Source organism: Theropithecus gelada, chromosome 3 (genome assembly GCF_003255815.1).
Source record: "Theropithecus gelada isolate Dixy chromosome 3, Tgel_1.0, whole genome shotgun sequence".
Classification (NCBI taxonomy): domain Eukaryota; kingdom Metazoa; phylum Chordata; class Mammalia; order Primates; family Cercopithecidae; genus Theropithecus; species Theropithecus gelada.
Genome location: NC_037670.1, coordinates 33950352 through 33971982, shown reverse-complemented (window position 1 = coordinate 33971982; position 21631 = coordinate 33950352). Strand labels below are relative to the sequence as shown.

Below are 21631 nucleotides of genomic sequence, written 5' to 3'. Positions count from 1 at the left end.
AGAGCTCTCTATAGATAGTATTTTTGTATGTTCCTTTCACAAATAAGTCTGAATTAGCATATAAGGCAAGAATATAGTCCTTAAAAAGATAATCTCAATTCTATTTTGATATACACCAAAGATTGAATGTTTTTACTATAATAAAAGGATATTATTATCCCCCTTTTACAAATGAGGAAACTAAGGCATCAAGAAATTAAGGAACATGCCAGAACTGCTGAATGGACTAAGATTCTACCTAATCAATTATGGCTCATTCCAAATTTCTTTGAATATCAAGTGAGATCTTTAGAAATAACATCTACACACATCTTTAACTTGGTTTCTAAAGCTGAAAGTGTTTAAGACTGTAGCCCTTTACTCAAAATGCTTTAAACTTTCAAACACATTATGATTCAATTAATAAAGCCTGGGCACTTACACTCACTATGAAGGTCAGAGCCGGAGATTCCCAACAAAACATTTGAGCAGTAGGCTATTACCTGGCAAATGTGTTTTTTCTTTGCTCTGAGCACATAACTGAAAGAGAGTTAATAATAAATCTTCAGATGATGGCATTAGCAAGCATCCTTTCGCTGAGCTGAAATAGTTATAGGCCACATCACAGATAAAAGACACTGATGAGTCACTATTTTCAGCTTCTGATGATTCCTTTGTTTTGAACAAAGTTTCATGAAGTTTAACAATAATTCTTTCAACGTATACATCTCCAATCAAGTAATCTAGAGAAAAAAGGTTCAAACAGACAAAAAATAAAAATATTAATGTGTATTTTTAAATATCTTACTTTGGATTAATAATTCTATAGGTCTTTCCTGGATTTTAAAACGGTGTTTATGTATTAGACAAAATTTTATCAACAAATCAACACATTCTCTCACACATATAAAGGCCCTCAGGTAAAAAAGGCAGTTTTAAATTAAGTAGAAAACAGAAATAGTTTACACAGTTAGGGTGAGCAACTTTGCTACACTGAAAACTCTTTAAGTCATGAGTCAACTTTATGAGTTAAAAAAAAAAAACCATTACGATATAGAACTAAAAATATTAAATATCTTCCAAGTCATGGTATGAAGATTAATAAACAATTAGGGTGCTTACAATATTAAGATACATAAATGAGCTGGGTGCAGCGGCTCACGCCTGTAATCCCAGCACTTTGGGAGGCTGAGGCAGGCAGATCACCTGAGGTCAGGAGTTCGAGACCAGCCTGGCCAACACAGCAAAACCCTATCTCTAGTAAAAATACAAAATTTAGCCAGGTATAGTGGCATGCACCTGTAGTCCCAACTACTTGGGAAGCTGAGGCACAAGAATCACTTGAACCCAGATGTTGTAAGCCGAGATCACACCACTGCACTCCAGCCTAGATGACAGAGGGAGACTGGAGACTCAGTCTCAAAAAAAAAAAAACAAAGAAAAAAAAATTTTTTGAGTAAGTCGTTATTTTCAACCAATAACACGTAAGCTGAGCCCCATGGAATCCCCCACAAAGGTGAAATGGATTATCCCCTATTAGAAAACAAAAGTCCTACCATTTTTAACATGTTGGGATAATACCAAGCTTAGAAGAGTCCATCTTTCTGAGAAGTAAGGTTCTGAAGATACCCTGGATTCCAAGTCCTCATTACAAAGACAGTCTGCCAAGTCGACCAATTTCTCACCAAGGATATCGCCTTTTAGCCAAGGAGTTACTAAAGCATGTTTATCTGAACTAGAACATGCCTAAAACCATAAAATTAAAGCAAACATCAACAGCAAGATCAAATACTCTCTCTGTCCAAAATATTACTTGTACCATATTACTATCCCTTCGTTATGATGGCTCCAATTCTATCCCCCCTCCTCCTCCTCCTGAAGTTCTAGGAAGACTGGTATCCTCCCTGTTTCCCACTAAGCCTGGATGATGTTCACTTCCATGCTTTGCTCATGCTACCTTCCTAGCCATAAATATTGCCCCTCCACACCTTTTTTTTTTACTTAAAATCTCATCTATTCTTTGAAAATCAGTACAAATCCCACCTACTTTATGAAGTCTCCCCATCCACTCCAGCCCACAATGATCACTGCTTTTCTCTGAATTTCTAAAGCACTTACTGGATTGTATAATTATTTAAATGTTTCATCTGTGTATATCTTGTCTTTCCAATGAGATTGTAAGTTCCTTGAGAGTAGAGACTGTCTTAAACTTCTTTGATACCTGCTATCAACACTGTAGATATGTTCAATGAATCATGAATCAACTTTGAAGATAGATTTATAAATGCTCTATAAATTTTTGTTCATTAATTTTGCTAAAATTAAAGAACAATTAATGTATAATAATGGTAAATGACTTCAGTATGAACAATGGGATTTATTTCCCCAAATTCTCTGATAGAGTTACTAGGGCCAGATATCTGACAGCAACTTATTTTCATGAGGTGGGGAAGCAAGAAAACAAACTGTAAATCCACCCCTAAAGCATGCTGATCCATGTTCCCAGAGCTGCTTTTGCTTTAAGGGCTGAGAAGAAAGGAATTTGCAACTTGGTTCATTTCAAAGCAATCTGGAAGAAAAAAAAAAATCCAAGTGCAGATTGGGTAGTGCTTGGAAAACTTTATCCTTTTATTTAAAAATTGTAGGTAACCAGAGCTTATATTTTAGTCCAAGCTTTATCACTAACTAGCCTACAACCTTGGACAAATCTTTTAATAAACGTGGGCCTATCTCCTAATTTGAAAGTTGGAAAGATTAACTTAGAAAATCTCTAAGGTCCTTTTATGGTTCCAAAACTCAAATCTGTTTTTTAATTGATTGTTTTTTTAAAAGATGACTTTAAGACCAGCCTGACCAACCAACACGGTGAAATCTTGTCTCTACTAAAAATTCAAAAATTAGCTGGGCATGGTGGCAGGTGCCTATAATCCTAGCTACTCAGGAGGCTGAGGCAGAAGAATCGCTTGAACCTGGGAGGCAGAAGCTGCAGTAAGCCGAGACCGTGAAATTGCACTCCAGCCTGCTGGGCAACAGAGCGAGACTCTGTCTCAAAAAAGATGATTTTAAGACTCTGCTCATAAAGTATTAAGGTTCCATAAAACAAGAAAAACTTTAGAATTTAGATGGCTGTGATACCTGCTTTCCCAGTGTAGTTTGCCAAGTAAAACCAATCTATTCTGCAGAATCCTGGTAAACAAAATAAACTTCTGAATAAAATGCCTCTCGAGTTAGCAAGATAAAAAGTTCAACATAATGTACAGGCATACCTCATTTTATTGGGCTTATATTTATTGTGCTTTGTAAATGCTGCAATTTTAAAACTTGAAGATTTGTGGCAACCCTGCATTGAGCAAGTTTATTAGCACCATTTAACAACAATATATGCTCATTTTGTGTCTCTGTGTCATATTTTGGTAATTCGCACAATATTTCAAACTTTTCATTATTATATCTGTTACAGTGATCTGCAATTAGTGACTTTTCATGTTACGATTGTAATGTTTGGGGGTGCCACAAACCACTGCCATGTAAGAGGGCAAACTTAATTAACAAATGTCGTGTGTGTGTTCTGACTGCCCTGCTGACTGACCGTTACCTAATCTCTCTTCTCTGTCCTTGGGCCTCCCTATTCCCTTAGACATGACAATGCTGAAATTGGGCCAATTAATAACACTACAATGGCCTCTAAATGTTCAAGTGGAAAGAAGAGTCACACATCTCTCACTTTAAATCAAAAGCTGGAAATGATGAAGCTTAGCAAGGACGGCACGTTGCAAGCCAAGAGAGGTGGAAAGCTGGCCTCTTGTGTCAAACAGCCAAGTGGTGAATGCAAAGGAAAAGTTATTGAAGGAAATTAAAAGCGCCACTCCTGTGAGCCCAAGAGTAACAGAAAGTCACACAGACTTACTGCTGATATGGACAAAGTTTTAGTGGTCCAGACAGAAGATCAAACAAGCCACAACATTCTCTTAAGCCAAAACCTAATCCAGAGCAAGGCCCTAATTCTCTTTAATTCTATGAAGGCTGAGAGGTGAGGAAGCTGCAAAAGAAAAGTCTGACGCTAGCAAAGGGTGGTTCATGAGGTTTAAAGGAAGAAACCATCTCCACAATACAAAAGTACAAGGTGAAGCAGCAAGTGCTGATGTAGAAGCTGCAGCATGTTATACAGAAGATCTAGCCAAGATCAATAATGAAGGTGGCTACACTGAACAGATTTTCAGTGGAGGTAAAACAGTCACATATTAGAAGAAGATGCCATCTAGGACTCTCATAGCTAGCAAAAAGTCAATGCCTGGCTTCCAAGTTTCAAAGAACAGGCTGACTCTTGTTAGGGGCTAATACAGCTGGTAACTTTAAGTTGAAGCCAATGCTCATTTCTCATTTTAAAAATCCTAGGGCTCTTAAGCTTATGCTAAATCTACTTTGCCTGTGCTCTGTAAGTGGAATAACAAGGACTAAATTACGGCACATGTTTATAGTGTGGTTGATTGAATATCTTAAGCCCACTGTGGGAAAAACGAAGGAAAAAAAGAAAGAAAAAATCCTTTCAAAGTATTACTGCTCATTGACAATGCACCTGGTTAACCCAAGACCGCTGATAGAGATGTACAAGGAAATTAATGTTGTTTTCATGCCTGCTAACACAACATCCATTCTGTAGCCCATGCATCAAAGAGTAATTTTAACTTTCAAGTCTTATTAATAAGAAATACATTTCATTAAGCTGTAGCAGCCATAGACAGTGATTCCTCTGATGGATCTGGGCAAAGTCCATTGAAAACCTTCTGGAAAAAACTCACCATTTTAGATGTCATTAAGACATTCATGAACCATGGGAAAAGTCTAAAACAGTAACATTAATAGGAGTTGAGAAGTTGATTCCAACCCTCATGGATGACTTTGGGAGGTTCAAGACTTTAGGAAGTAACTGCAGATGTGGAGGAAAGAGGCAAAGAACTAGAATGAGACATGAAGCCTGAAGGTGTGACTGAAATGCTGTAATCTCATAATAAAATGTGGATGGATGAGGAGTTCCCTCTTACAGATAAGAAAGTGGTTTCCTGAGGTGGAATCTACTCCTGGTGAAAAAGCATGAACATCGTTGACATGACCACAAAGGATTTAGAATATTACATAAACTTAGATAATACAGCAGTAGCAGGGTTTGAAAGGATTGACTCCAATTCTGAAAGAAGTTCTTCTTTGGGTAAAATGCTATCAAACAGCATCATATGCTTCAGAGAAATCTTTCATGAAAGGAAGAGTCAATCAATGCAGTAAACTGCACTGTTGTCCTTATTTTAAGAAATTGCCACAGCCACTCCAGCCTTCAGATACCACCACCCTGGTCAGTCAGCAGCCATGAACATCGAGGCAAGACTCTCCATCAGCAAAATGATTACAACTCGCTGAAGGCTTAGATGATCATTAGCACTGTTTAGCAATAAAGTAATTTTAAATTAAGATATGTACATTGGTTTTCAGATATAATGTTATTGCACACTTAATAGACTATAGTGTACACGTAACTTTTATATGCACTGGCAATCCAAAATATTTGTGTAACTTGCTTTATTGCTGCGGTCTGGAACTGAACTTACGACGTCTCTGAGATATGCCAGTATGAACATATCTAATGAAAGCTGCCTAGCTGTAAGGAGATGAGGAGGCTAGTGAGTCATGGAAGCGCAGGCAGCAAACACTGGCTAGGAACTTCCAATCACTGCTCAGGAAGAGGATATTCTTCCACACAGATGTGAGTATTTGCACTTCATGGCAGGTACATTCCTAAGTTGGAAATGGATACATTAGTCTACTCTTATCAAATTATTTACACCCCCTGCTCTGATTCAAGGCTTATCAAGGAGCCTTCTGATAATTTAGCTCTTCATGTAACTTGGCTACAGGGAGAGAAGGCACTAGATAAACTAAGGCAAATAGTGTGCCTGATAAGTCATATTCCTCATTGAAAAATAATAAATATTCTGTATTTATTTTGTAAAAATAAAACCATGGGGAAAATGGGGAGTTCCTGTTTAATGGATACAGGGTTTCAGTTTTGCAAGACGAATTAAGTTATGGAAACTGCACAACAATATAAATATACTTGATGCTACTGAACTGTACATTTAGAAATGGTTAAGATGGTAAATTTCATGCTATGTGTTTTTTTACTACAATTTAAAAAATAGAAAAAAACTTGCAAATTGGAGTTAGCTATGAAAACAGAAAAATAATTTGAAAATGCTTTAAAAAGGAGTACGAATTTTAGGTAGCTAGTCATAACATCTCTACAGCTGGAAAAGTGTTAGTTACAACATTTACATCCTCATTAGGAAAGAATACTTAAGCTATTTTGAAAATTTGTAAATGGTTTGTGTTCTTTCATTTCTTTTCATTATTCTTACCACTAATTTTCTTAGTCAGTGGCAATCATACAAAGACTGGAAGATTTTTATTTACCTACATAGTGTTCCAGAGTAGAGAAAACTTAATTTTCTCATGTGTTCTAGCCAAAGCTAGAACCACCAATCCATTTCTACAGTATAAAAAGTAACTAGGATAAGAGCAGAAAGTTGTAGCCTTAATTAAAAGATAACAAAATGTTTAAATCTGCCTTTGTTACCTTCTAGGAAAGAAACACTGGATTTTCTAGAGCCTGTTCATTTTTCCCTAATATTACTAACCAGAAAAATAATACTACAGGAAAGGAAAAGAACACATATCTTCCCACATTATAGGAAGAAAGGTACAATAATGAGGGAGTTCTCTAACACAGAACCTGACTGATCGTATTTATTGTGTGAATAGGACTATGGTTATAATATTTCTATTCCCATAAGTACAAAAAAAAAAAAATCCCTAAGATACCTTTTCAATAATCTTAAGAAGAGAATTCCATTTCAGGTCCACCTGAAAAAAGAAAAAGAGTTAGAAACAATCTGCTAGAACAACTTTTTGTTTGAGATGGGGTTTTGCTATGTTGCCCAGGCTAGTCTAGAACTCCTGGGCTCAAGCCAATTGTCTCACCTCAACCTCCTGAGTAGCTGGGACTATAGGCATGCACCAACATGCCCAGCTAAAACTTTTAAAAAGTAAATGAAGTACCCATGAAACCAATACAAAACTAAAATGTTCTTATCCAACCTTTTAAATGTATAGATTAAAAGAATTCACCTTTTAATTACAAGTATTTGTTATCCTGATACTGCTGAACATCTACCCAGCAGCCTTAGATACTTCCCAAATCATGATCAAAAATATACTGCTTGTCCTAAAATTGACACTCCCAGTGAAGAAACAACCAGAAAACAATATGCAGGCTCATTCTACTCATCTATTATTAAAATAGTTTGAAAAGATATACAACAGGAATACCTTGGTTAGATCATCCAAGACTTTTTTTCTTTCCATATCATTGTCACAGCACCGGAGAGCACTGTACAAAATGTCCACCAGGAACCCAAAATCCTTCCTTTGATCTTCATTTAGCCAGCCTATCAGTTTCTGGTATAAAAACTGCACCGCAGGATTTTTTTGTGCAAGTTTGGCTATTTCAAGAGGTTTGGCTTGGACAATACTCTGTTTTTCATCACCAAGTAGCATTTTAAATACTCGGCTTGAAGAAAAGGAGTCAAGCAGAGTAGAAAGAAACCTTAGATGTTGCTCTGACTTTTGTTCATTGACATAATTGATACTTATATCTGCGAGTTTACAGACTAAGTCTTCCAAAGGTTTTTTCCTTAGCGGAGACAAAAGGCCTGAAGAATTATGAGTGAGAGAAGGTTCACTTGTTAATTCCCAGCCTTCAGTGTTCTCTCCTGAAGATACACATTTTTCATTCTCCTTATTGCTTTCAGGTATCTCATCAGCAAATCTAACCTTACCATTTCTTTTTTTATTTGACTTCAATGAGCTATTCGGCTTCTGAAGCACCTGTAATAGGTTAGATACACCCAAAACCGACTCAACATCAGCTTCTGGCTCATTGATTTTCACGACACAGATCTCTGACAGTCTTTCCCAGAAATGTATCAGTACGTTCTCCAAGTTGTGAGCTGTTTTTTCATCTTTTTCCGTGTCTGCTTTGGCTTCCCAGGAACTTAGAGTTTCTGCTAAATGGTTAAATAGCTGCCCATGTTGCAACCCTGGGTCTTTGAGAACTGCATCAATAAAAGGGATCAACTGAAAGAAAAGGTATAGTATCATAAAATATATATTTGGTCTTCAACCCCATCTCCTGATACATAGCTCTAAAATCCTTGAATCTCCAAAGTGTTATCATTTTGTAAGCTAATGGGTTGACTGATGGCTGGCAGCACCTATACAGCAGGATGGGGGCTGATCACCAGAAAGACCAAGGCAGGATTAAAGGATTAGAACTTTCAATACCTCCCCAACCTCCAAGGATACAAGGGCAGCTAAAGGTTAAGCTGATCACCAGTGGCAATTACTTAATCATTCATGTCTAGTAATGAAGCCTCCATAAAAATGCAAGAAAGACAGCATTCAGGGAGCTCCCAGATAGCTGAACTTGTGGAGCTTCCTGAAGGGTAGCGCACCCAAGGAGGGTGTGGAAGTTCTTCGCCCCTTCCCGTATCTCACCCTGTGCATTTCTTCATCTGTATCCTTTGTAATATCATTTATAATAAACCGGTAAATTGTTTCTCTGAGTTCTGTGAGCCAGTCTAGCAAATTAAGCAAACCCCAGGAGGGGGTCATGGGATCCCTGATTAAGATGTATAGCCGGTTGGTCAGAAGCTCAGGTAAAACAGCCTGGGGCTTGCGATTGGCATCAGAAGTGGGGAGCGGTCTTGTGGGACTGAGTCCTAAGCCAGTGAGATCTGACACTATCTCCAGGTAGAGAGTCAGAATTGAATTGAAGAACACAGCTGGTGTCTGCTGCAGAACTGACTGCTTGCTGGGTGGGGAGAAATCCCCACATATTTGGTCACAGAAGTCTTCTGTGTTGATTACTATGGTGTGAGAGTAGAGGAAAAACTGTGTTTTTTCCACTCACAGAAGGTACAAAATAGAGAAGTTCAATTTTCAAGAGAAATAAAATTTAAACAAAGTGTTTGTAAAATACTATAAAATTTCATATTTAATAAATGAAAAACATAAATTTTCCCCTAGAACTCTGAAAAAGTTAACCTGAAGATCTCTTTCATATCATAAAAGAGCTGAATGATTTCATCTCAATTATTCCTTTTTCGTGATAAAACTGACTGGGATTCTTGGTCATTAACAATCTAATTTTCTTTGCATCTTCTGGACTTAAGTGTTTTGCTTTTCTGCCTTAACTACAGGTAAATCTAAGATGTGAGACTATAAGCCAATATGAAAGATACCTAGAACCCACAGAGTGTGGTATCCTATTTCCTAAATTACACAAATAAGGGTAGTTAGAGAAATCCTAGGATCTGGACTTCTAAAATCTCATTAATCTCCTACTGTAAAGAACCATATTCCATAACCTTCGCTCATCTCTGGTTCTAAAAGCCAAGCCAAACTTTCACAAAGCATAATTTGAGTATTTTAGAATTAACAAGATGATTGCTTCATGATTTATTTAAACTTACTACAAAAGATCATAAATAGCATCTTCAAAATTCTGCTTTGCATTACATCTTTTTTTTTTTTTTGAGATGGAGTTTCGCTCGTTGCCCAGACTAGAGTGCAATGGCACGATTTTGGCTCACTGCAACCTCCACCTCCCAGGTTCAAGCAATTATCCAGCCTCCTGAGTAGCTGGGATTACAGGCATGCACCACCACGCCCGGCTAATTTTGCATTTTTAGTAGAGATGGGGTTTCTCCATGTTGGTCAGGCTGGTCTTAAAGCCCCAACCTCAAGTGATCCACCCACCTCGGCCTCCCGAAGTGCTGGGATTACAGGCGTGAGCCACAATGCCCAGCCTGCATTACATCTTTCTAAAACAGGGTTTTTACAGGCTGGGCGCAATGGCTCACACCTGTAATTCCAGCACTTTGTGAGGCCGAGGCGGGTGGATCACCTGAGGTCAGGAGTTCTCGACCAGTCTGACCAACATGGTGAAACACCATCTCTACTAAAAATACAAAAATTAGCTGGGTGTAGTGGCAGTTACCTGTAGTCCCAGCTACTTGGGAAGCTGAGGCAGGAGAATTGTTTGAACCCAGGAGGCAGAGGTTGCAGTGAGCCGAGATCATGCCATTGTACTCCAGCCTGGGCAACAAAGAGCGAAACTCCCATCTCAAAAAAAAAAAAAAAAAAAAAATAGGGTTTCTGCATCCAGACACTGATTAGTTTCTTAGGGATCATACTATGCTAGCAACTGAGAGTATGGAATTTTTACTTCTCTGGTCAGAAATACACATTACTCAATTGGTAAATTATAAAAATAAAATTTTTACAAGGAAGGCTTATTACTGAAAATGGCAACAAGACACAATGAGGTTGATCCTATATAATCAGTATGCAAAGACACTGATGACTTTTACTAGATACCTGATCATTGATGAGCATCTGTTCAATTTCTTCCTCACCTAAGTTTTGCTGCATTATAAAACGTAAGCATTCAAAAAAAGCAGATATTACTGCCAAGGACTCTGAAGAGCTGGTTTTAGTTCTCTCTGTTGACAGCCTAAGAAATAATTAATAACTGGATTACTCTTTTGTGAAGAAGAAATAAGAACTCAGAATTATCAAAATAAAGACCTCAAAAAGGCATCATGACAGAAGAAACATTTTTAAAGCAGTTTCTTAAACTACAAATTAAATACCAATGAAAATACATATAGCCCAATGAGAATAGGAACTTAAAAAACTTTGAAAAAGTTTTGCAAAAAATTATCAGTAAAAAATAAGAGAATATTTCCTTTTTCTTCTTCTTCTTCTTCTTTTTTTTTTTTTTTAAGAAATAGGGTCTTACTATCTTGACCAGACTGGTCTTGAATTCCTGGCCTCAAGCAATCCTCCCACTTCGGCTTGTGCTAGCACCACACCCAGCCGAGATATTAATTTTCTATTCATGGAACCAATCCACTTGCAAATTCAAGATAACTTATTAACCAAATAAAGATAATAGTGTAGTAAAAAAATTTGTAATCATTAATAAAATCATGTATCTTCTAAGTTCAACAAATGTACTGAAATGGTTTTTTTAAGTGTGAATTTAAACATCTATAGTAGTTAAATTTGTGGAAGTTTTAAAAATTTCACTGGCTAATTTTCTGCATTTAGGCATTTATATTTATCAATATAAAAAATAAAAAATGGCTACATGTCTCTGTGGTGCAGTTGGTTAGCGCATTCTGCTATTTAAAAAATGGCTAATTTGAAAAACAGCCTAGTTGACCTATTTCTAACTAGGAGCTTTACCATATAACTTTCTGCTGTGTACTACTACGGAAGTCTTGAACGTACTCAAGAAAAAAATACCAACTGTAATTCTCTGAAAACTTTAAAAGTATTTAATGAATAGTAAAACAACTTGGAGAAATTTAAGAAAGAAAATAATGAATATAAAACCAGGAAAATCTGTTTTAAAAATCAAAAATTTAAATTTCTTACCCAGCAACTAGAGACGTGAGGAAATTTTTGAAAAAATCCAACTTTGGATTTGTGATGGACTGAGGGAGCCTGCTGATGAATGGCAGAAGGTAAGGATATATGACAGTAGCTAGACCCCGACCACCTTCACGAATCACAGTTGATAGCTTGGGAAACACACTCTTTTTTGCATTTACATGAAGCCAACAGTCCTAACCAAAGAAAAGATTATAGTAGTAATTAGACATCATAAACATACTTTTCTCAAAAGAGAAAACATATAGGCTCTCAAAAAGAAAAACCCAGTATTTTACCTAAAAAAAGCTAAAATCTCTCACCACCATTAAAAACTAAAACTGAAATTATAAATGTATTACATATAATGATCATATATTTAACATGCATACAAGACACTATTGATTAGAAATAATTATTTAACTTCTATTTCTATAAAAGTTGCTAAAAGGGACAATTATATTTCAATCTTAATTATATTTCATTCTAAATATAAAATTCAGATATGGTGACTGCACTAGGCCACATAAGGTTTAAAGAAATAATACTGGCTAAACAAAATAAAATAAAAACTCTTTGCCATTTTTAGTCACTTTAAGATTTATGCCAAGTTTAGATTATTTTATTTCCAAGAAAGCATTTTCCCAATAAGTTTTAGATATTCTTATCTCATAGGTTTCGGTCATATGATACCCAAGGGTTCTAAAATGCAACTAAAAGACAAGTATTCCTCAGTGTACTAAATGTGCCTCTCTTACATACCTCAATAGTTGTAAGTGTATAGAGTACAGCTTCCCAGAGAGCTGGGCAGACAATTGGGTCACTGTCATCAATGCTAAGTAGAACCGATGGGCTCACTTTGGATGCTTCCTCTTTCATCAGCTGTGGAATGCGCTGGCACAATGCAGAAACTAACTCAAAATAAGCTGAGCGAATCTAAAAGAAAGCAAAGCTGAATTAAATTAAAACCTAGTAAAACTTGATAAGATTTTTAATGTATAGTAATAGATTATTCACACTAACCCTCCCATTAAGAAAACTAAAATAGCTAGAAAAAATACTTTTTAAAATCTTAGAGTATGAAATGGCTGAAAAGGCATAAGGAATTACCAAGGCAAAAGTGAAGGCTGAAAGAATTAATTCAACTTTCTCTTTCTTTGACTGACGCAAACACAAATCCTCTTTAGTAGCAGAAGCCTTCATTTGGGGCCTCCATTATAGCCAAACAAACAGAAAATAAGACACCATGAGCCACAATCAGGATAAATAAAAGATCTGAGACTTTAAATCTTAGAATGATCAGTCACAAATTTTATAATATGATGCTTATTACATTTAAAGGAACAAAAGTTTTTTAAAACTTGTAGGAAAAAGGATCCTGGTAAAAACAGAGCAGATCTGAAAAAGATCAAGCACAATTACTAAACTAAAAATAATTAAAATTTAAAGCTCAACTCATAGTTTAAGAACAGTGCAATGGTCTGAATGTCTCCCTCCAAAATTAATATGTTGAAACTTAATCACCAGTGTGATAGTATTAAGCAGCGAGGACTTTAGGAGATGATTAAGTCTTGAGAGCACTACCCTCATGAATAGGATCAGAGTGCCCTTATAAAAGGGTATGAGAGACCATGTTTACTCCTTCTGCCATGTGAGGACACAGCAAAAAGCAGCCATCTTTGAAACAGAGAAAGCAACCCTCACCAGACACTGAATCTGCTGGCACCTTGATCTTGCAATGTCCAGCCTATAGAACCGTGAGAAATAAATTTTTATTATTTACAAATTACTCAGTCTAAGGTACAGTTCATCCCTTGGTACCTGCAGGGGATTGGTTCAAGGACACCCCACCCTCCCACCCCCACACATATGCCAAATTCCCAGGAATTATATAAAATGTCCCTGACATCAAATGGCGTAATACAGTCGGCCCTCCATAGCCACAGGTTCCTCATCTACAGTTGATTGAATCCACATATGCAGAACCTGCAGATATGGAGGACTGACTGTATTTTGTTAAAGTAGCCTGAATGGACTAAGGCAGCTGGAGGTTAGATACAAATAAGAGAGAATCAGTGAACTAGAAGACTAAGCAAAAGAAATTATCCACAAAGCAGCATGGAGAGACAAAAAAACGAAAAACAACAAAGAAAACAGACATAGAGGATACAGTGAGGTTTAATATCTATTTAATCAGAATCCCAAAACAAGAGAAGAATGAGGCAAAGGAAAAAGATAATAGCTGAGAATTTTACAGAGCCAATGAAATATACCAACTCAAAGATTCAAAAAGCCCAACAAATCCCAAGCAGGATACATAAAGGAAATCCACACAAAGACACATTATGGTGCAAATGGAAAAACACAAGGAGAAAAACTTAAAAGTAGCCCAAAAGGAAAGATAAACTACCTTCAAAAGAAGGACAATAAGACTGATAGTTAATTTTGACAGCAATAATTTAATCAGAAGACATGGAATGGTATCTTCAACACAAAAATAACTACCAACATACAATCCTGTACTCAGCAAATATGTCTTTCAAGAATGAGGGTGAAGGCCAGGCATAGTGGATCATGTCTGTAATCCCAGAACTTTGGGAGGTTGAGATGGGCAGATCACTTGAGGCCAGGAGTTCAAGACCGGGCTGGCCAACAAAGCAAAACCCCATCTCTACTAAAAATACAAAAATTAGCCAGGCATGGTGGCACATGCTTGTAATCCCAGGATTTGGGAGGCTGAGGCACAAAAATTACTTGAATCTGGAAGGCGGAGGTTGCAATGAGCCAAGATTGTACCACTGCACTCCAGCCTGGGTGACAAAGCGAGACTCCGTCTCAAAAAAAAATAATAATAAAAAAAAAAGAATGAGGGCGAAATAAAAACACCTTCTGACACAAAGCAACAAATATATAGGCAAATCTAAACAAAAATTGAGAGTATAATATTTTGTGAGATTTAAAAATATACACATATTTAACCCCACAAAATATTTTATGTATATTTTATATAAAATATTACCAAATCAAAGTTAGCAAAGTATTTTCAAAGACATGACATTTACAAAGACAGCAAACTTCTAGCTATGCTGAAAAACTTTGATCATAAAACATCAGAAAAATCAAGAAAATTTTGCTTTGCTTTTCAAGCACTCATTCATGAAAGAAACAAAAACCATAAGGACTGAGCAGACTGTAAAACATTATTCTAGAATGCAAAAGACCTAAGATAACCAAAAGAATTTTGAAAAAGAACAAAGTTGGAAGTTTTCAACACAGTATAAAACATTAATAATCGAGTGCATGGTATTGGGTGTAAGGATAGATATACAGATCAATGGAGCAGAACAGAGTCTAAAATTAAAGTTGTACATATACGGTCAAGTGAATTCTGACAAAGGTGTCAGAATAAGGATGGGATAGTCTTTCACCAACTGAATACTACATAACCAAACACTTAATTTTGACTCTCACCTTCAGTTTATATGCAAAAAATAACTCTAAATCCACTACATGAAGCTAACCTATAAAACTTCTAAAATAAAACACAGAAAATCTTTGCAAACTTAGGCAAAGATTTCTTAGATAAGACATCAATCTAGTAACTGGCCATTCAAATAATAAAAATAAAAAATAAGACATCAAATGCACAACCATAAAAAAAAAAAAGATCAATTAAACTTCATCGAAATCAAAACATCTACTCTTCAAAAACATGAATGAAATTAAAAGGCAAGCCACATACTGGAAGAAAGCATTCATCCTACTTTTATCTGACAAATACTTCTACTCAGGATAAATACAGCACACTTGCAACTCAAAAATAACCAAACTGCAATTTTAAAATGGACAAAAAAATATGGATGAGTAAGAGCCCAATATATCAATCCTCCTAAAAGGAGGCTCTGTGGATAAAACACACACAAAAAAACAACTACCTGAGGGCTCTGGAGACTGAAATACAGATGCATTTTAGAAGAGAATCAAACTGGGAGTAAGTGATCCATGTAGATTGAGATCCCAATTTTGGCAGCCTTGCCCACACGTGGCTGTGGTCACCATCACAAAGGCACAGGACCAGCTACAACTTCAGTTGAAAGACTGACATCTTTCTGGCCAGAGGAACTAGAAGAACCAGGAAAGAAGGCCAGGATAACACGGGACGATGCAGGAAAGTGATGGGGGACTCTACAAAGGAGAAGACCACAGAAGGGAACCTCTATATTCTGTATTTTAACAGCCTAAATCTACAGCTTATCTCTGAACTATGCATGTGCACTCCACCATGCCCAGCTAATTTTTAAATTTTTTTTAGAGATATGAGTCTAACTATGTTGCACAGGCTGGTCTTGAACTCCTGGCCTCAAGTAAACTAGAAGCAGCTTAAAGCTAAAACAAGAAATGAACTGAGAGCTAAGCCATTTCCCACCACAGGCATAATGGTTTGGAATGGGTCTAATCGAGTTAACTACCTGCTAACAAAAACAATACCCTTTGGATAAATATAAAATAATCCAGTCTCTAAAACATAACATTCACAATGTCCAGTATACAATCTTAAATTACTCAACATACCAAGAGCCAGAAAAATGTGGTCTCATCACAAGGGATAAGACAGTTAGTTAACTGATGCAACCCCAATATGACCCAGATGTTATCAGACATGGATTTTAAAAAGCTATTAAAACTATACTCAATAAAGTAAAGGAAAATACGATGAGGATCAATGGGGAAAACATAGACAATTTCATCTAAGAAACAGAAAATATAAAAAACCAAGTAGAAGTTCTTGAAATAAAAAATAAGCAAAAGATTAAAACAGACACCTCCAAAAAAAGATATACAATTGGCCCATAAACACATTAAAAGATGTTCAACATCATTAGTCATCAGGGAAATGCAAAGTAAAACCACAATGAGAAACCTCTATTCCAGAGGTCAGTAAACATCTTCTACAAAGAGACAGAAATATATTAGGGTTTGTCGGCCATGTTGTCACTGTTGCAACTACTTACCTCTGCTTTGTAGAAGAAGTAAAGGAGCCATAGATAATACATAAAACTATCTACAAAAATAGATGTTTCCCTCGTGTCCATGGGGATGGGGATGAAAAAAACAAAAACAGATATGCCAGATTTGACACACGAGCTATTGCAATCCCTGATCTCATACCCAGGAGAATGACCTAAACTAAAACGGCTGGCAATATGAAACATGAGGATATGGAGCAACTAAAAATCTCACACACTGCTGGTAAGAGTACTACAACTTTAGAAAACATCTTGGTAGCTTCCTATAAAGATATACTTACCATATGACATATCAATTCCCCTCCTTACTCAAGAAAGATAAAAACATATGTTCACATGAAAACTATATTAAACTAAATAATAAAATGGACTGATATATGCAACAACATGAATGAACCTTAAAACATTACACTAAGCAAAAGAAGCTACATAGACAGTAATGTCTAGCTCCATTTATATGAAAGCATAGAAAAGACAAACCTAATCTGTAGTGATGGAAGGCAAATCAATGACTGCCTCGGATAAAGGCAGAGGATGACTTGGATGGACAAAAGGAACGCATTTTGGGTAAAAAAAGAAAGTTCTATTTCTTTATTGTAGTGGTTATATGGGTATATATACATGTAGATGGGTGTATACATCTGTCAAAACCTAACTGTAAAAACGGCTGCATTTTACAGGATTGTGTGCAAATTATACTTCAATAAAGTCGATTTTTTTAGAATTATTGTAGGATATTTTTAAGTACCCAAATAAATTGAGAGGCTGGGCATGGTGGCTCACACCTGTATTCCCAGCACTTTGGGAGGCCAAGGCTGGTGGATCATTTGAGGTCAGGAGTTCAAGATCAGTTTGTCAACACAGTGAGACCCTGTCTCTACTAAAAGTACAAAAATTAGCCGGGCATGGTGGCACATGCTTGTAATTCCAGCTACTTGGGAGGCTGAGGCAGGAGAATCACTTGAACCCAGGAGGCAGAGGTTGCAGTGAGCCAAGATCACACCACGGCACTCCAGCATGGGCAACAGAGTGAGACTGTCTCAAAAAAAAAAATAAAAAAATAAAAATTGAAAGAGATGAGAAGTTCATGGATAGGAAGACTCAATAACATAAAGAAAGCAAGTCTCTCCATATTGGTCTATAAATTGAGTACAACCCCAATTAAAAATCTAGTTAGACTTTTTTTAGAAATTCAATAAATGTACTGGAATTTGTTTTGTTAAGACAGGATCTCACTCTATTGCCTAGGCTGGAGTGCAGTGGCAGCACAATCAAAGCTCACTGCAGCCTCAATCTCCCAGGCCCAAGTGATCCTACCACGACAACTTCCCAAGTACTTAGGACTACCAGCACTCCCCACTGTGCCCAGCTAATTTTTTTACATTTTGTAGATGGAGTCTATGTTGTGCAGGTTGGTCTCAAACTCCTGGCCTCAAGTCATCCTCCCGCCTTGGCCTCCCAAAGGTCTGGAATTACAGGCGTGAGCCACCACTTCCAGCCCAACTTTACTGAAAATTTTATGAAAGAATAAAGTTCTGGCCAGGCACAGTGGCTCATACATGTTATAATCCCAGCACTTTGGGAGGCCAAGGCAGGTGGATCACCTGAGGTCAGGAGTTTGCGACCAGCCTGGCCAAAATGGCGAAACCCTGTCTTTATTAAAAATACAAAAATTAGCTGGGCGTGGTGGCGGGTGCCTGTAATCCCAGCTACTTGAGAGGCTGAGGCAGGAGAATCGCTTGAACCCAGGAGGCGGAGGTTGCAGTGAGCTGAGATCGTGCCACTGCATTCCAGCCTGGGCAACAAAGTGAAACTCCATCTCAAAAAAAAAGAACACAACCCAAAAAATGTGACTAACTTGGGCAGGTATTAGGACATATCACAAGGCCAGGCGCAGTGGCTCATGCCTGTAATCCCATTTGGGAGGCTGAGGTGGGCAGATCACCTGAGGTCAGGAGTTCGAGACCAACCTGACCAACATGGTGAAACTCCATTTCTAGTAAAAATACAAAAATTATCTAGGCATGGTGGCAGGTGCCTCTAATCCCAGCTACTTGGGAGGCTGAGGCAGGAGAACGACTTGAACCTGGGAGGTGGAGGTTCCAGTGAGTCAAGATTGTGCCACTATACTCCAGCCCGACTAACCGAGTAAAACTCCGTCTCAAGAAAACAGCCTGGCCAACAGGCCAAAACCCGTCTCTACTGAAAATACAAAAATTAGTCAGGCAAGGTGGCGGGCACCTATAACCCCAGCTACTTGGGAGGCTGAGGCAGGAGAATGGCTTGAACCTGGGAGGCAGAGGTTGCAGTGAGCTGAGATCATGCCACTGCACTCCAGCCTGGGTGACAGAGTAAGACTCTGTCTCAAAAAAAAAAAAAAAGACATATCATAATGTCATACTGACAGTGGCACCAGTATAAGAAGAAACAGAGACCAATGCATAAGAACATAGTTTAGAGGCAAATTTCTGAATGTATGATTTTTTTTTTTTTAAATAGGTTCTTGCTCTTCCCCAGGCTGGAGTGCACAATCAAGGCTCGTTACAGCCTTGACTTCCTGGGATCAAGTGATCCTCCTGCCTCAGTCTCTGAGTAGCTGGTACAATAGGAGTATGCCGCCACACCTGGCTAACTTTTTAATTATTTTTTTGTAGAGACAGGATCTTGTCATGTTGTCCAGGCTGGTTTGGAACTCCTGGGCTCAAGTGATCCACCTGCCTTGGCCTCCCAAAGTTCTGGGATTACTGGCATAAGCTACCGTGCCCAGCAATATCTAAGAACTTAATGTCTTGTAATGACATGACCACAGATGAACAGGGAATAAACAGTTTACTAGGTAATGTTAGGAAAACTGACTCACCATATATGAAGAAAAATTTCATACTTAACACCAAATGAAAAGGTAGATTACTGATGAAGTAAAGATTTTATTAGAAAGGTAAAACTGCAATATAAAGCCTACAACTATAAAGCTAAAAAAATTAAAAATATAAGAATATCTTTATGACTTAAAGGTGGGAATAGCCTTCATAAGGCAAAAATCAGTGACTTTGATCACATCAAAATTAAGATTTGTTTCTGACATAAGACACATGGCAGAGGTGACAGAATGGGAGCTTTTTTGCATTGCCTAAAAATGACAAAAGATAATCTGTCATGAGATTGGAATTTTTAAAAAAGACAAAAAGACTAATATTTAGATTATAAAAGGAACTCCTGCATAAAAAGAAAAAGAGAACTCCAAAAACGAAAAATGAACAAGAAACCCAAAAATGAAAACACGCTAAAAACTCTTGAAGAGATGCAAAATCACCAATAAGGAAAGTAATTCCAATTAAAGAGAGGTATCACCTGAATTCCTATTAGGCTAATGAAAAATTAAGCAGCTGAATGCTGCCTAGTAAAGGCTAGAAGATAAGATTATGCAGTATAGGAGTCATCATGTATTGATGGTTGAGTCTAGAGTAATGCAGCCATTCAGGAGAGCAATCTGGCACTATTTTAGGAAATTAGGTATGCACACACTTTACTGACTCAGCAATTCCGACAGTTTCTTAAGATCCAAGGACACATGAATGAAGATGTTCACTGTTGCATTACTTGTGAAGGCAAAGAGTTGGAGGCAATCAGGATCAATCACTGGAGGAATGGGCAGGCTGAACACATAGGTACGTGCAAACTTCTGAATACTACGAGGCAGGTAGAAGTCATGGATCAGTTGGACATATAGGAACATGAGGGATCGTTTTTTAAAAGCAATAAATAAAAATAAATGGAAAAAAATATAACACAGTACTATTTATGTGAATTAAAAACTCAAGCACACACAAAAGCACATTTTTCAAAAATACAGTCAATCGTCACAAATCCCGTATTTGCCAATTCACCTACTTGCTAAAATGTATTTGTAACCCCAAAATCAAAACTTGCAGTGTCTTAGGCCGGGTGTGGTGGCCCACGCCTGTAATCCCAGCACTTTGGGGGGCCAAGGTAGGTGGATCATCTGAGGTCAGGAGTTTGAGACCAGCCTGGCCAACAAGGTGAAACTCCGTCTCTACTAAAAATATTAAAAAATTAGCCAGGCATGGTGGCGGGCGCCTGTAATCCCAGCTACTTGGGAGGCTGAAGCAGGAGAATCACTTGAACCCAGGAGGCGGAGGTTGCAGTGAGCCTAGATTGCACCATTGTACTCCAGCCTGGGTGACAAGAGCGAAACTCTGTCTGGAAAAACAAAAACAACAACAAAAACTTGCAGTGTCTTGTAGTCATTTGTGGACAAGCATAGAATGGCAAAAAATCTGAGTCACCCACGTGCACATTCCCAGCTGAGGTTGAACAAGGCAACATTCCCTTATTTCAGTTCTCATACTGTAAAAAAGTGTCCTTTTCACAGTATTTTCTCAAATTTTTGTGCTTTTGATTGGTGATTTCATGTTTTAAATGGCCTCCAAGCAGCAGCACTGAAGTGCTGTCTATTGTATCTAAGCACAAGAATGCTGTGATGTGCCTTCCAAAGAAAATATGTGTTAGATATGCTTTATCCAGGCATGAGTTTTAGTGCTCTTGGCCGTGAGTTCAATGATAATGAATCAATAACAGCTATGAAAAAAGGTGTCTTTAAACAGAAACACACATAAAACAAGGTTACGTACTGGTTATATTCGTTATCAACTGACAAAAATGCTGTGAATAGAGGGTCACAAGAACCTAACCCTGTATTTGCCGTAAGGGCAATGCCTCAGTATTCACTAAGTCAGTATTCATGATGAGTTTATAGAACGTAACTACTACAAAGGATGAGAATCAACTGCACAAACAAAAGCACATATATTAAACATAGTAGAGCAGTCAGCCAGTGAAAGTAGAGAATGGAGAGATGGACAAAAGGGAAAAAATAAATACATTAAATAAGAAGAGACTTGCACACACCAATTTTAAGGTGCTATGAACAAAGGAGTATGGTAATTCATACTGATAATTCTGAATCTGAGGCCCAAACTAAATAAAAAAGTAAAAACAGAGTAACACTCTAGTAAGAGAAGTAATTCAGTAAATGAATGGCCTACCACAGAGATGTG

General features: G+C 37.4%; 1 protein-coding gene across 1 annotated transcript in view; it reads right to left on the bottom strand.

The window, feature by feature from the left end:
• Positions 1-21631, bottom strand: part of LTN1 (listerin E3 ubiquitin protein ligase 1) — a 64229-nt gene that overhangs the window by 29765 nt on the left and 12833 nt on the right. The window contains 7 exon segments of the mRNA XM_025381042.1: positions 483-722; positions 1536-1725; positions 6850-6891; positions 7357-8163; positions 10468-10603; positions 11533-11723; positions 12289-12462. Coding sequence (XP_025236827.1) covers positions 483-722; positions 1536-1725; positions 6850-6891; positions 7357-8163; positions 10468-10603; positions 11533-11723; positions 12289-12462 — 1780 coding nt within the window.